Here is a 14,241-nt window from a genome sequence, read left to right on the forward strand (position 1 = left end):
GTGGATTTGCCCCCCCTCCCAAACAATCTGTGGACGTAGGATTTTTTGCCGAACCACGCAAATCTCTATGCTCTCTCTTTAATTACAATTTATATGCTTTATTTATAGTTTATTTCTTGGAAAAGCATCTAAGCACCTTATCAATGTCCAAACCATTATCGTGGACCATTCAACCATATTGTTGGACTCTGACCCATCAAAAAAATGCATCAACAATGTTTAAACATAATTCAAAATAGAATATTTAATTATATATATATATATATATTTTTTTGTTGGTTGAGGTTGGGAGGAGGGGGGGGAGTTTACAGCATTTGATTAAAGTAGTGTGAAATGGTTTAGACCGCATGCATGCCCATAAGCCAACTAAATTCAAGAAGAAGGAGATAAATAATTGCCAAGAACTTTAAAAGCATTAGTTCTAGTGAGGAATCCAAGTTCTAGAGAGAAACTCTGACCTCTCTCTAGAAAACTCACCAAAAAAAAAAAATTTGAAACTCCTCTAATGGGGGTGGGAGATTCAGCCCCTCCCCCTCCCCCCTCCCTTCTCTTCCTCTCAGCCCAATACTTTTTCTGTGTTTTCTGTTGTTTTTTTGTTTTTTTATTTTTTTGGGCCAAATAAGGGAGGAGTGCCGGTTGGAGACCTTCTGGTGGTCAGAGGACACCACGCGCCCCACATGTGGATTCAAAGGCTGCCAATCTATCAGCCTACTGAATGCAGTGTCCAAAGGAGCAGCGCGACTCCTACACGCCCATATTGAAGTCCGCTCGTCGCCACCACTCGCCTCCATGCAGTTTCTTTTTCTAGTACCACACGTGGCACCGCTGGATCTAGTGCCTCCGACAACTCCATGCAGTTTCTTTTTCTGGTGCCATGCGTGTCCTGCACGCACTCTTGCAACCTCTTTGTGCAATGTTTTCTCCGTTTCTGCAGTGTTTTCCTAGTATTTGTAATTTATTTCTTTATGTGTGTTAATTAATAAAAGAAATAGACTATTAGACTTGGTGTTCATAGCAGCAGAGTCTCGTTCCTCCTTTGGAAGGAGTCAGAGAGATAGTAATTCTCCTCTTTGGGAGGATGAAGGTTGATAGTACTTTTCTTCTCTTGGAAGAATGGTCGTTTAGTTCTGTTTTGACATAGCGCTCTTCACTATTAGGAGAGAGTTTATAGAAGTTAAGACAATGCACGTCATAAAGAAATTTGTGTGTGGGGTGCCCCAGAGCAGGTATGTAGTTTGACTTATAATCCAGGTTTTTCTCTGTATTGATAAGTCAAAGCTGTAATTTCGGTTTTATTGAATGAAATGAAATCTATTTCCATTAAAAAAAATATGTTTTGTGTTATTTATACTTGCAATATTTCTTCTGCAATGACAAAGATCCCTTAGCTAGAATTCCTAATGCAACCAGAACCAGCTGCTCTTACAGCTAATTCCTTGTGGACTTAATAGAATAGTCAACTTAATTCATTTTTTTCCTTTTTCTTTTTTTATTTCATCAATATGGCAAAAAGGCAAGAGGTGAAGCACCATGTTACATGATAATTAATATCATACAAACAAGAAAGCAGCCAATGATTCCATGGCCAACAATTCAAGATTAATTCACTAAGCCAAGAGAAAACCGGATGCAGCAGAAAAATGCAGGTCAGTCCACCATCTGAGGTGGTGATGAACTTTGTGTATCTTCTACTGATATTTCAGTCACATCGTCGACAGCACTGGAAATTATTGCCCTTTCGATGTTATTCCCGATGGCATTGAATTGCATTTCTTTTTCCAAATGCAAGCAATAGATCTCGAAAACCCGGGAGCTTACTGTAACTCCAAAATCCAATAGAGAGAGCAATTCCAATTCCAGCCTGTTCAACTCGGCATTGCTTACTCCTCCAACTCGAGCAAAAAATGCATTGTTATAATGCCTATAATAGGAGAACAAATCAATTAATCATCAAAGATGCTGTCCTCCATGTAGCCTTTTTAGCAAAATATATGCCCTTAATTGAAATGTGCACACCATATAGGATAGATGATACAATTACTTTATTCACTAGATATATATGCTAGTGTCTGCAATAATTCCTCAAATCCACAGTGGATTATCCACTCACGTACGTCTTTCACACACGTTAATATGAATATCTAAACAGAGATAGCTATAGTATATCTATCAAATCCATTCAACCCAGTTCAGAGCAGTGTTCGTTTATATATATAGTTCAGTTGAACCAAAAATGTTTTAAACAAGCTAAATTCAAAGCATCCCCAATAAATCAAGAAAACGAGCCAAAGGAAGGAAGATGCACAAAAGACTCCACCTCAGAGAGAGAGAGAGAGAGAGAGAGAGCTTACTCGTCATCTAGCATCTTAGAAGCAACCATAACGCTTGTAACCAATAACCTATGCACATTCAAGGATATCACGAGGGAGTCAGGGTGCCTGTGCACCAATCTGTCTATATACACATACCCAACCACAAAACAAGATGGACTACAATTCGTGTACTTGTACAGCCTCTCCAAGTACTTCGAAACACTTATGCTTGGTGCTCTCACACCATGAAACGCATTCAAGCCCTTCCCAAGTCGACACGAGCCGCAGCTTACCTCATGCAGCTTCTGACTGAGGGAGTCGGCCATGAGCCGGTCATTTCGAGCCACCAGCTTCTCCAACACTGAAGACAATATGGTTAGCACTCTAGGCGTGGTCGTCTCAGCTTGGCTCGGCTCCGGCTGCCGGCTTTGGTTTGTATATCCACCACCAACGACGGTAGACAACATTTAGGCCATTGTTGTGGTTTCTCACAGATGTGTGAGAAAGAATTTTTAGGCATTTGGTTGGTTAGACTTGAGGGTGTGTGCTTCCGGGTGTACATGTTATCCAGTTTGGAGGGTCGTGAACTGGGATTTTGACACGTGTACATCTTGCTTTGTGTATCTATAGAAAGAGGTTTTTTGAACTTTATATATCAATTAGAAGCTGGATTTTGGGTGATCTGTTGATGAGATATTGGGGTGCAGACAATGATTTCGAGCCATTGGATTTGAAGGGATCACACATGCGCATGGGAATAAATATACTACGGATTTTAACCGGACAGCAACAATTCACCAAATTGACGGTCGAATCATGTGATACCCTGTATGATAAGATAAACATAGATGATGGATGAGATTTTACATTTATTAAAAATGAAAAATTTTTATTCTTTATAAGGGTCTAATGGGATTCTAATTATATTATTAACTAATCATTTTAGAATATAAGCTATGTGGTTTGGACCTTCTATTGAGACGTTACAAATAGTATCAGAGTCTATTCTAATTAGAAATGTGAGACTTGAGCCGTGTCACTTATAATGGATAGGTCCAATGAGAACGTCGGAAATTTAAGGAGAGGAGATTGTGATGCCCCATATAACAAAGATAAGGGTGAGTAGTATATAAGATACTATATTTATTGAGAATGAGAAGTTCTTGCTCTTTATAAAAATTTAATATAACTCTAATTATATCACTAACTAATCTTTTTAAAACATAAGCCATGTAATTAGAGCTTATATTGGTGTTACAAAACTTCCTTGTCAGGACTACCAGAAAACACGAGACAATGCTTGAGACAAGCAAAAATGCAAAGTCTGGGATCATTACCGAGGAACGATCTTTTCACAACGCAAAAAGGAATATCCGTACCTCCACAAACATGTGATACGTTTCTGTAAATCACGGAACTTGAAAATGGCCGGTCACCGAAGAAGAGAGAGGGTGTAGAATTGGTTGAAAAGGCAGAAGCGTGGGCTATAAGGAGTGGCTGAAATCTTCCATTAATAGTTTTATCGTGGTATGTGGTCTAGAGCCACTTTACCTGCCTGAATCTAAGGGAAATACTGCACCTACAAATAGATTACATAAAAATAATCTTACAAACTGACGACTGAATATAATTCATCATATTATAAAATTGATTTAACGGATCAGATGAACTATCAATTTGTAGGATTAATTTTATATAATTCTAATGTTGATGTAAGCACTCCTCATATGGAAAATTGTACTCAAAATGATAAAGAGTAATATCTAGGAACCATGTTGAGCTTTTTCATCATAAATCTGCTCTTGTTAGGCACTAGAAATTCAGATTTCCCACAAACAATTTCCATCGTTACCAATGATATTGTATTAAATTGAATCAATATATCGTCTATCAAATATCTACTAATGATTGAACGACCTATTTTTCTTTTTTTATAAACAACAGAGGGAAAATTAACATCGTAAAAAATGGAATGACAGATCCATATCGCTAAAATGTTTTACAAAAACCTCGAATGATGCAGCCAGCAAGACATTGATTGTTTGTCTCGCTCACTATACATTGTGCTCGCTAGAAGCAAGTAATTTTTTCTCTTCCTCGTTTGGGATGTCGTTCATTGAGAGCTGAATATTTGACTTGGAGTTCATCTTATTCCACTCATTTTCCACACGGAAGAAAATCCACTGGAAGCGACGAAAAATCTCCAAAGCAGCTATAGCAAACACCGTTAAGTAATTATGGCGAAGATGCGCAGACAGCTTGTATGTCCATGTGCAACGCAAGACAAGATTGCTCCCTATCACCCAAAAATAAACCTGCAATCCATACGTAAAATTATTTCAGACACGGAGTATTTAGAACCAATCAGACAAGGTGGAATGCTAATTAGCAAAGAAACCTTTACATCAGCTTTATTAAGTTTCTAAGGAATTCTAGAGCTGGCAACGAAGACATCAGGTTTATTAGGCTTCCCAACAATTTATGATTGGGTAATTTTGGTCACGCAGGACTAGAAATCATAGTTGCAGGCAAGCGCCACGCAATCACTTTGAAAAATAAATAAATAAATATGGGACCCACATTAAAAAAATTAATTTTTTAATAATGGATCCCACTATTTACTGTATGACGCTGCGTACTCCACAACAGTATGTAGCGTTACTCGTCCAGTCCACACTAGTTCAAACTTGCTCTGTTGTCAGGTTAAAAGTCTCTGGGTTTCTTAAGCTAAACGAGTCATTTAAGGTCATTAAAACACTTTTGTAACCCAATTACTACAATAAGATGGGCATAGCCTTACCCATTTTCGTCCATATAACATGTGTGAGAAGAGATGTGGTTTGCTGAACTTGAATATCCGAGTGAAGCCACTGGCAAAGAGGAGATATTTAACGACAAATCAAAAGAGAATATTCAAGATGTAGCAAGTTCTAAAAACGTATGGTAACTGTCCTATACATGGCCTATAAGTAATTTTAGTGCACAACTCCCGAACAAAACGTGAAAGACGGCAGTAATTTTACTGAAAATCATGATTACCAAATAAGAAACCCAGCTATTTTTAGTTTTGCTCCAACACCTTTTCTAAATCAGTAACTTCCTAATTTAGCTCCAACACTTCCAACAAGAGCATTTGAGGCAACTAACTTTCAAATCACAAGATAATAAATTTGATATGATAAAATGTTCTGAACTGACACATGACTATCAAATGCTATTTAACCTTTTCAGAATTACAAGAAGAAAGAAACGTGCTTGCTTGTGCACATAAAATCCAGAGGTGTTAAGATTTCAAATAAAGGAGTTTAGACCGAAAACCACATAGGAAACAGATTTCTATGTGGCACGTGGTTAATGTTACTCCAAAAAATAAAAACAGGTAAGAAAAAATCACGGATAAATTTGATTAGAACATGATCTGTGAAGTTATCAACATTTGACATACCTCAAGTCCCAGTCTCGGGTCACATCCCAGTAGAATGAATATAAGGAGTTCAAAAAACTAGAGAGAAGCCAGAGAGGCCGATAAAAATTTGTCCATCTTTCAGGGAAGACATGATATTTAAGGGCTGAAAGAAAAATCACCGGTACAGCGGTCGAATATTTCAAAGCTGAAACCATGAGCAAATAAAGTCACCATAAATTTTAATCAATAAAACCATAGAAACATATAAATATAACAGATAAAGTTAACACATTTAGATTCAATAGTTCAAAAAATAACTTATAAACAAACCTAAAAATATTAAAGAACTCGAAATTCATATATGCTAGAGGAAAGGCAGAGCCCAGAAGTTGAAACCAAATGAGCCTGTATAATGGAAAAACAGCAAATATAATGTCTCAAAAGACATCTAATGAACTCGAAATTCATATATGCTAGAGGAAAGGCAGAGCCAGAAGTTGAAACCAAATGAGCCTGTATAATGGAAAGCAGCAAATATGCTGTCTCAAAAGACATCTAATGATAGAAAAATTTTGGGTAAGATACCATATATGTGAAATAACCATGAGATCTTACCATTCAGAACGGTTGTTTTCTCCCCAGTATCTTTGTATTGTCGAAGACATTGAAAGAAACGAAAAAGGTAAGGCAAAACCAGAACAATAGGTATTGCAATGGAGTGACTGCCACAAACAGAATCGGCTTCAAACCAGGCAATAGTGGCAACCTGCTTGAGTTAAAATATATCCCTTAATAAGATATAAGTAAAGCATCAAATTTATATTAAACCAATTCTAACGAGTAAAGAAGTGCAGGATCAAATAAAACCTACTATAAAATAATAGGAAAATCAACAAACTCCATTAGAAATTTTAGTAGTAAAAAAAGGTCCATGACTTGGGGTCATGGAACTAGTGACAGACTATTCAACATCAAACAGTCTTCTCCCTTGCTTTCAGATATCAGTAACCTCATTATCAATTTTCATACAAATGTACTGTCAGCACTTATTTGATTTTCTCAAGGGTGATTAAGTGCATTTCAAGTTTATCAGAATGCATCATTTAACTCAACTTAAATTTCAAGAAAAAATGAGAAAATAAAAACTCAAGTAGGTTCCATCAAGCTAGACAACAGATTATAACTAGGTATGAAAATTTGAATTGTGGTTACACCAACAAAAAGTTCTGATAAGTTCTGTACATGAGAGAAAATAACAATTAACAATAATATTTTTTTTAATAAGTACAATTAACAATAATATATAATGAGTAAATCTAACGTGTAACATTAAAATTGGAAAAACCAAAGACAGGAAAGAAAAACTAGGCTTTGAATCAGAGCAAAAAACATAAAGATGGCAATCCCATGAAAAGTTAAAAAAGCTAGGGCAGAGTAGATGTATTCTGATAATATGCACAAAACCAAGCTAAACAACAGAATACGAACCTGTCGATGGACCATTCTACACACTGAACGCTCCAAATCAGAAAAAACCTGCAGAAAGTCACAATTATAAGCACCAAAAAGGTATAGTGATATGTATGTATCTGAATATAGACATGCAAACTATTTCCTGATTCTACACCCCAAAGAAAAGGTTAAATAATGTTAGAAACTACACCACTATTTGACCATGTGGTCCATGTCTCACTTTGTTGACATGGCAGGGTCTAGTCCTTAGATCAATCCTTGTTAAAAAAACAAATATAAATCCCAGGGTTATTACATACTGTCATGTTAATGAAGTGAGATAATGGTGGGATGGTGGTGTAGTTTCTAGCATTTTCCAAAGACTAGATGTGAGTAGACTGTGACTGTATATTTACGCTTATCCTATACCATTTTCATTTTCCAGCGAAAGAAAAGGTTCAATAGGAGAAACATATGCATATGTGTCTATACATAGGTGTACACGTGTATCTTATTACATATATAAGAAACAATCATATAATCCTGCTTGATACAATAATTATGCTATCGAAACAAGGTTGGTGAAAGCATAGGCACACTTAAGCTCAAATGTTATCTAGAGCCTAGGCGCTAGGAATGTAAACGAGCCAAGTTCGAGCGAAAAGTAGGTGATTAAGCCATGTATATTTAATTTTTATTAGAACGCAAATTGAGCTCAAGCTTATCACGGAGTCTCATTTAATATTCGAGTGAGTTTGAGTTTGTTCAAGAACTACTTCATTTTGACAAAATAGATTATTTAGATTGTACTTTATAACTTTATCTACAAATTTGACAAACTTTGACTTTTTGCTAATATCTTTATAAATTTATATATATACATATATCAGTGATTATATAAGACGTATGGTATTAGGTACATGATTCCCTCTTATACATCCATATATGAAAACATGTGGCGCCATGGTATGTAAATGGTCTTCAATATCAACTAATACTTAAGAATATCTTTTACATCATTTTCTAGGCCTTGAATTGATATTTTATATTTTTTTCAAAAAATTTACAAAATGTGCTTTAACCTAACATAAAAGGGGCCAAAATACGCACCTAAAGCGTGTGCTTCGCTTTTGTTAGGCAAAGCGCTTCAGCCTTGGAGCTTTGCGCTTTACGCTTAAGTGCAGTTTTACCAACACTATCAAAATACTAAAAAGGGAATTGAAGTGGAGAACAATTGAGTTCAAATTGATTGCATACCTTTGCCATGGAGGTCAAGATATCAGCCAAGAAAAAATCAGAAAATGATATTGCCTGTATTCACCAAACAAACTTGAAATATTTAACACAGCATATGAAGGCCTGAAAACAAAGGGTTTATACCACCAAAATAGAGCAGAATATATATTCCCCTTCTAGGCAAAATAAACAAGGTATAATGGCACAATCACTGCCTTTTCTTTTTCTTTATCCCTCCTCTATGAAAGAAGGGATATCTCAAGGTTGGTGATACCACGGTGCTCTATACAACTAAGGTAGGTTGTGGGTCAGCATGATTCCTAAGGCTATTACACCCTCAATTATAACTGATACATATTTGTGGTGTCTAACATGACCACACAAACCCAAGGCATCGGGATCAAGTCCTGCCAGGCATTGTTCATTTTGATTGATTGGCAATTATGCTGTTTAGTGAGTTTTCTAGTTTTGAGGTTTTTACAAAATATCGTGCATTGGCAAGTGCTGGCATCCTCCTTATTTGATCAACTGAAGAATTAAGACAAGCAAATGAATACTTTTAGTTCTATTCATGGGAATGTAATCTAATGACAGTACATATGTATTTCTAATTATCCAAAAATAGATATGTTTCCTAAGTCACTAACCTTCTTGACAAGATACAGCAATTGAAAAAGTCACAACTTTTGACATCCTAGAAAATATGTGAGCAGCAACATAACTTTTGTACTTATCAGCTTTTGTCAACAGCAAGTTAAAAAAAAACCATGGTTCCAGGAAAGAAGATAAAAAAAATAACAAAAACACACTTGCCTGTAGTGGAAGAACTATTCGCCAAAGAGTCCTTAACAAGTAAAAGCGGGATGACAAATAAAAAATATCAAATGGGAATATCAAAATCATTGCGATGGCACAATATAAGAGAACCTGCAGATGGGTCCCACTAAAAGTTAGTCCAATTTTAACATGGTAATAAGAGTAACTCATTAAAAAAACATACTAATAAGCGTATAACAAACAAATCAATTACAAGTCAATGGATAACTGATGATAAGCAATACAGCATGATCAGCTTATGATGAGATTAAAGTAGACCTTGATATACACAATGCATGAGCATTAAAACTGAATTACACAGAGGGGAAAGAAAACATATGTTCAATGAATATATCATTTATGTTTGGTAGGTCGAGTCATCTGACAAAGTATGTGCTGTTTTCTGTTGTAGACGAACTCATGTTCCAGAGTGCAGCCAATTCCCGTGCAGATATTCTTAAAATCCAGTAAATGCATCAAATCACAAATAAAAGCTTTCAACATAAACATCCCTAATCTATATATACAATTACTCCATTTGAACTGAATAAAGAACCCTACGAAAAATGTATCCCAGAAAATAATATACTCACTCCATCCACCTTAATGCACTCATAGTTGAACGAAGAATTGAATATCGTATAAACTACTAACAAAAATACTATGTAACGATCTAGGGAAAGCATTAGCCACATCTTCACCATAATCCCAAAAAGATTAGTCAATTAGAAGCTTCTCTGGAATCACTTATAAAGCTCAGTTTCACCAAATAAGTAGTCAATGTGAAACTTAGCACCCATGACTACCTTTATAACCTATCCAGTTTATGAGTATTATTCACATTACTAAAGTGGGACTGGGGTGTTACAAACTCCCACTCTTAAACTCCTGATGTCTTTGCCAGGGCTTTGTCATGTAGCGCTCCAGCTTTACATGATTGGCCTTACTAGGTGACTTTTATACCATATATAACAATCGAGGTAAAGCACTAGCCACATCTGCACTATAGCCCGAAAAATACTAGTCAATTTGAAGCTTCCCAAAAATCATCTATAGCCCAATTTCACCTAAGAAGAAGCCAATGTGCGACTTAGCACCCATGACTACCTTTATAACCTACCCACTCTTTGAGTTTTTTATATTCCTAATGTTGGACTGGAGTGTTATATACTAACTACAAACTTTGGCAACCAATGGCATACTCTATTATAACGATTACAACGATCCAAGTTTTTTACTATATTAAAGGGTGAAGTTTTTGACACATTGCAAACAGTTTATAAGTTATAAACAAGATATTTCAGCTAGCTTTTCACATTGAAAAATAAATTACTTGAATCAATAATTAAATGAATGATTTTTTCAAACAAATGGAAAGAAACGGAGAAGAGTAACTCAATACAAAAATGCATAAGAGAGGATGCATCTATTACACTGGTTGTGAAGCAGCCAATGATACTTCTCCGTGTGAATAAAGATAAAGATAAGCTGTCATGCTACTTGGAACGACGATAGTCATCCATTTGGCACACTGCACATATCAAAATGGATGGTCAAACTTAGTCTAAAGACATAGACACCACAATATATATACAATGTAACAAAGGGTTTTTTTTTTTTTAAAAAAAAACACCAATAAATAAAGTATGGGGGAATAAGCAGCAAATTCTTCGCCAACCAAACAAGACATTTAGGCCAAAGTGACACACAAGTCAAACCAATCTCTAAATTCCACTGATGATGAAATGTCAAAAACAGAACACAGTAGATGCTACAACTTAATTTTGACATCCACTTCAACAGAAAAGGACAGTTCCAGACACAAGCTAGATTTATAAAAAAGTTAAGAATTATATCGAATAGACCCCCCCCCCCCCCCAACAAAAAAAAAAACAAAATAAATGTGTTAAGCCATAAGAGCATTGCATCAATAAAAAAAAGGTCAACGGTCAAGATATTTGGCAGTATAACATAGTACCTTCCAAATTTCCCTGTGACTTAGATGATTTTGATCTAGGTCAAAAATTTTTGCATAATTGACATTGGCTTGAGAAAAAAACCATAAATTTATTCCCCAAAGCCAAACCGTCATAGTCTGCAATACCAAAATGAGAAAAAAATTTATTACTTCAAGGATAAAAAGTTTAAGAATATTAAGAAGATATTCTATTTTCAATAAGAAAACTAGAACTAACCACAAGAAGAAGAGGATTATAATACAAAAATGCCTCGTATAGAAATAAATCACGCAAGTCCACACTCATTCTCATAACAGAATCCCATCCAATCTGCAAGATTCACATATACCAAATAAGAAATCAAATCCAAGAGATTGCCAATACTACTCTATTGGTAATAAAAATACAGAATGTAACTAACCTTGCAACAAATGAAACCCCAGACAAAGAATAATAGTACCTGGACATAGTCTAAATTAGGATCATAGAAACACATAGGAAAAGATCTTGGGGAAAACAGAGCGTAATAAAGCATGTGTTTGTCTCAAAATGAAAGTGGAACTCCTCAGAAGGAACCAGGATATGTGTAAAATTTTCTCAAAGCAAAAGAAACTTGATATTAAGAATTAGAAAATTCAATCTTTTTTACACTGAATGATTTCCAGCTATCAAACATCTAAAATCAAAGTCATGCTGAAAAATAATTATGATCTACTAAAGACATTTGGTATATCACTAGTAAAACCTTGAATCTCCATAATAAAATAGGCGATGGCATGATTGCAGCGGTGCTCACTGGAGTACTCACACCCTTCAAATCATTTGCCTCCGGTGGAGTCAAGAAACCTTCCTCAGCACCATTTTCCAGCTCACCTATAATGCGAAAGGCATTCAATAAGTGCTAGAGATAATGAAAAACAACCATCAAGGAAAACATGAAGAAGAAAAATTCTCATACCAAATTCAGAGAAAACAGGTTTGCTTCCAGACTTCCGTAAGTGGGGACTATTGGAAGGAGCAGTAAGAAGACCTCCCAACATAGATGAAGATAAGTGGATAGAAATAAATTTTGCAACTTACCCTAAAGCTAAAACCTGCAATATACAAAATTACAGAAAGAAATCGAAATTTGTAAAACAGCAACCATAGGAGAACTGCTAATACACTATTTTCTTTTCGATAAATTAATATACTATTTTTTATTAAAATGCCAAAGGAAATCAAGGGAGGCACTCAGCTAAATAGTAATTAATCTTGCAACCAGATCATTTAAAAGGGATCAATAAGGTCACAATTCCTTTAGTGTGATAATTGGGTACGCATGAAAAATATAACACTTATCTAATAGTTCCTTACCTTTCCCGCTGATACATTCACTTACAGAAAAATAAATCAGGGGAAAATAGTTTCCAAAGGAAACCAAGATTTGAACCAGAAGTTATAAGTACAAAAATGTAGAGTTTCTGTAACAATATGATTGATCCACCTAAAAATTTGCCTCAACCTAGGCAATTGATCAAGACACATTAGATCCAACCATGATGTGAAGCACATGAGAATGGAAGCCTATAATCCCAAACAGCATTGTTGAAGGGACAGTTAAATAACCTTTCTTTACAAGAAACAACAATCATACTCACACTAGGCATCAAATTAACCAATCGAATGGAAATTCCCAGCATAAAGTGTGTTTAGTTAAAGAACTAAGGCAGCCCAATATAGGTTTGTTTGATTTCATCAACTTGGTATGGGTTTGATCATTGACTACCCAAGCCCTTCCATAAATGCCCCAATTTGCTTTGTGCAAATTAAATCCCCCCATCTCTATTTTGATACATTGCAAAATGAGATCCACACAAGAAAACCCAATTGTTCATAATACAAATTCATCCAACTCAATTGAGAACTAAAGCATCGGAAAGGAAAATATCACTAACAAGTTACCAAAATTCAACAAGCAAAATGCATCATCCATGTAATTGACTAACTTATGGACTTCTCGGTCTTTCCCAACATACCACGCACTTCAACCAAACAAACCCATTAACAATTGGAATACTTTAGATCAAAAGCCATATTAAGTTGCTATAACTATAGAAAACGTCATAAGATCACTGACTCCTGTACGTTGACACTCTAATAATGAGAATTACAAGCATGGGAAACAAAATTTATCAAAAATGGAATTTTCGAAAGTACTCTGTTATGGGCCCCTTAGAATTTACACATCAATCTCAATATTAAGCACCCAATAACTAAAAAGGCAAAAATCCGCCACAATATCAAGCACCCAGAATTACACATCAAAAACAAATGTCCGAAAAGCAGGACAGCCACCAAAGAAAAACCAACAGTCAGAAACAAGCAAAAACAGAGAGATCATAAACTGGATCAGATCTGAAGAAAACCTACAGAGAAAGATTGATGATTTCTGCGATTGGATTGCATGAACGGCGCAATACTAACGTTTTTCTGGGTCTGCTGGATCTCCCTGTCTGAATGTGATCCAATAGGTTGAGGGGATTAGAGTATTAAGGACCAAGCAGGGGAACATAACTATTACAATACACTGCGGGCCTTTCAAATTTAAGGAGGCTGTTTGTTCATTGTTGGGTTCAGGTCGTGAATTTGACTTCAAATTAAGCCGTGTTTGTTTTCACTTTCCGAAACGTGTTTTTGGAACCTTTTTTTTTTTTTTTTTAACGGTTGAGATTCAAAAACAAAAACATCAAATTAATTACAGAAGGCTGCAAATGTTAATATTTAGGTTCCGTTTATTTTCAGAAATGAGATGAGTTCAGATTCAAGTTAAAAAATTAAATAAAATATTATTAGAATATATTTCTTAATATTATTTTTATTTTGAGATTTGAAAAAGTTAAATTGTTTATTTTATTTTGTGTGAGAATTTGATAAAATTATAATGATGAGATGAGAGGTTTTCAAAATTTACAAAAGGCTGCAAATGTTAATACTTAGGCCTCGTATGTTTTTTAAAGTGAATTTCCGTTAGATTTGACTCTGCTAATAAACGGAAGAGGGGATTGGTAAATTTTAAAAG

General features: G+C 35.3%; 2 protein-coding genes across 3 annotated transcripts; both read right to left on the bottom strand.

Moving 5' to 3' along the window:
* Positions 1-1,450: 1,450 nt before the first annotated feature.
* Positions 1,451-2,912, bottom strand: LOC121250974 (cyclin-U1-1). Its single transcript, XM_041150242.1, has 2 exons — positions 2,352-2,912; positions 1,451-1,921 (listed from the first exon to the last, which is right to left on the bottom strand). Exons 1-2 carry the CDS (start codon positions 2,777-2,779, stop codon positions 1,648-1,650), a joined length of 702 nt encoding a protein of 233 aa, XP_041006176.1. The 5' UTR covers positions 2,780-2,912; the 3' UTR covers positions 1,451-1,647.
* A 1,239-nt stretch (positions 2,913-4,151) lies between these two features.
* LOC121250325 (SPX and EXS domain-containing protein 1-like) lies at positions 4,152-13,814 on the bottom strand. 2 transcript variants are annotated; one of them, XM_041149427.1, is made up of 14 exons: positions 13,593-13,814; positions 12,139-12,274; positions 11,926-12,053; positions 11,602-11,640; positions 11,418-11,510; positions 11,201-11,317; positions 10,658-10,753; positions 9,220-9,333; positions 8,428-8,481; positions 7,207-7,254; positions 6,334-6,484; positions 5,758-5,923; positions 5,113-5,182; positions 4,152-4,627 (listed from the first exon to the last, which is right to left on the bottom strand). In XM_041149427.1, the coding sequence occupies exons 2-14, from the start codon at positions 12,218-12,220 to the stop codon at positions 4,367-4,369; spliced, it is 1,419 nt and encodes a 472-aa protein (XP_041005361.1). In that variant the 5' UTR covers positions 12,221-12,274; positions 13,593-13,814; the 3' UTR covers positions 4,152-4,366. The 2 variants fall into 2 exon arrangements, with proteins under 2 accessions (XP_041005361.1, XP_041005362.1); XM_041149428.1 differs by lacking the exon at positions 13,593-13,814 and having other exon boundaries at positions 11,602-11,651.
* Between the last annotated feature and the right edge of the window lie 427 nt (positions 13,815-14,241).

Source organism: Juglans microcarpa x Juglans regia, chromosome 2D (genome assembly GCF_004785595.1).
Source record: "Juglans microcarpa x Juglans regia isolate MS1-56 chromosome 2D, Jm3101_v1.0, whole genome shotgun sequence".
Classification (NCBI taxonomy): Eukaryota; Viridiplantae; Streptophyta; class Magnoliopsida; order Fagales; family Juglandaceae; genus Juglans; species Juglans microcarpa x Juglans regia.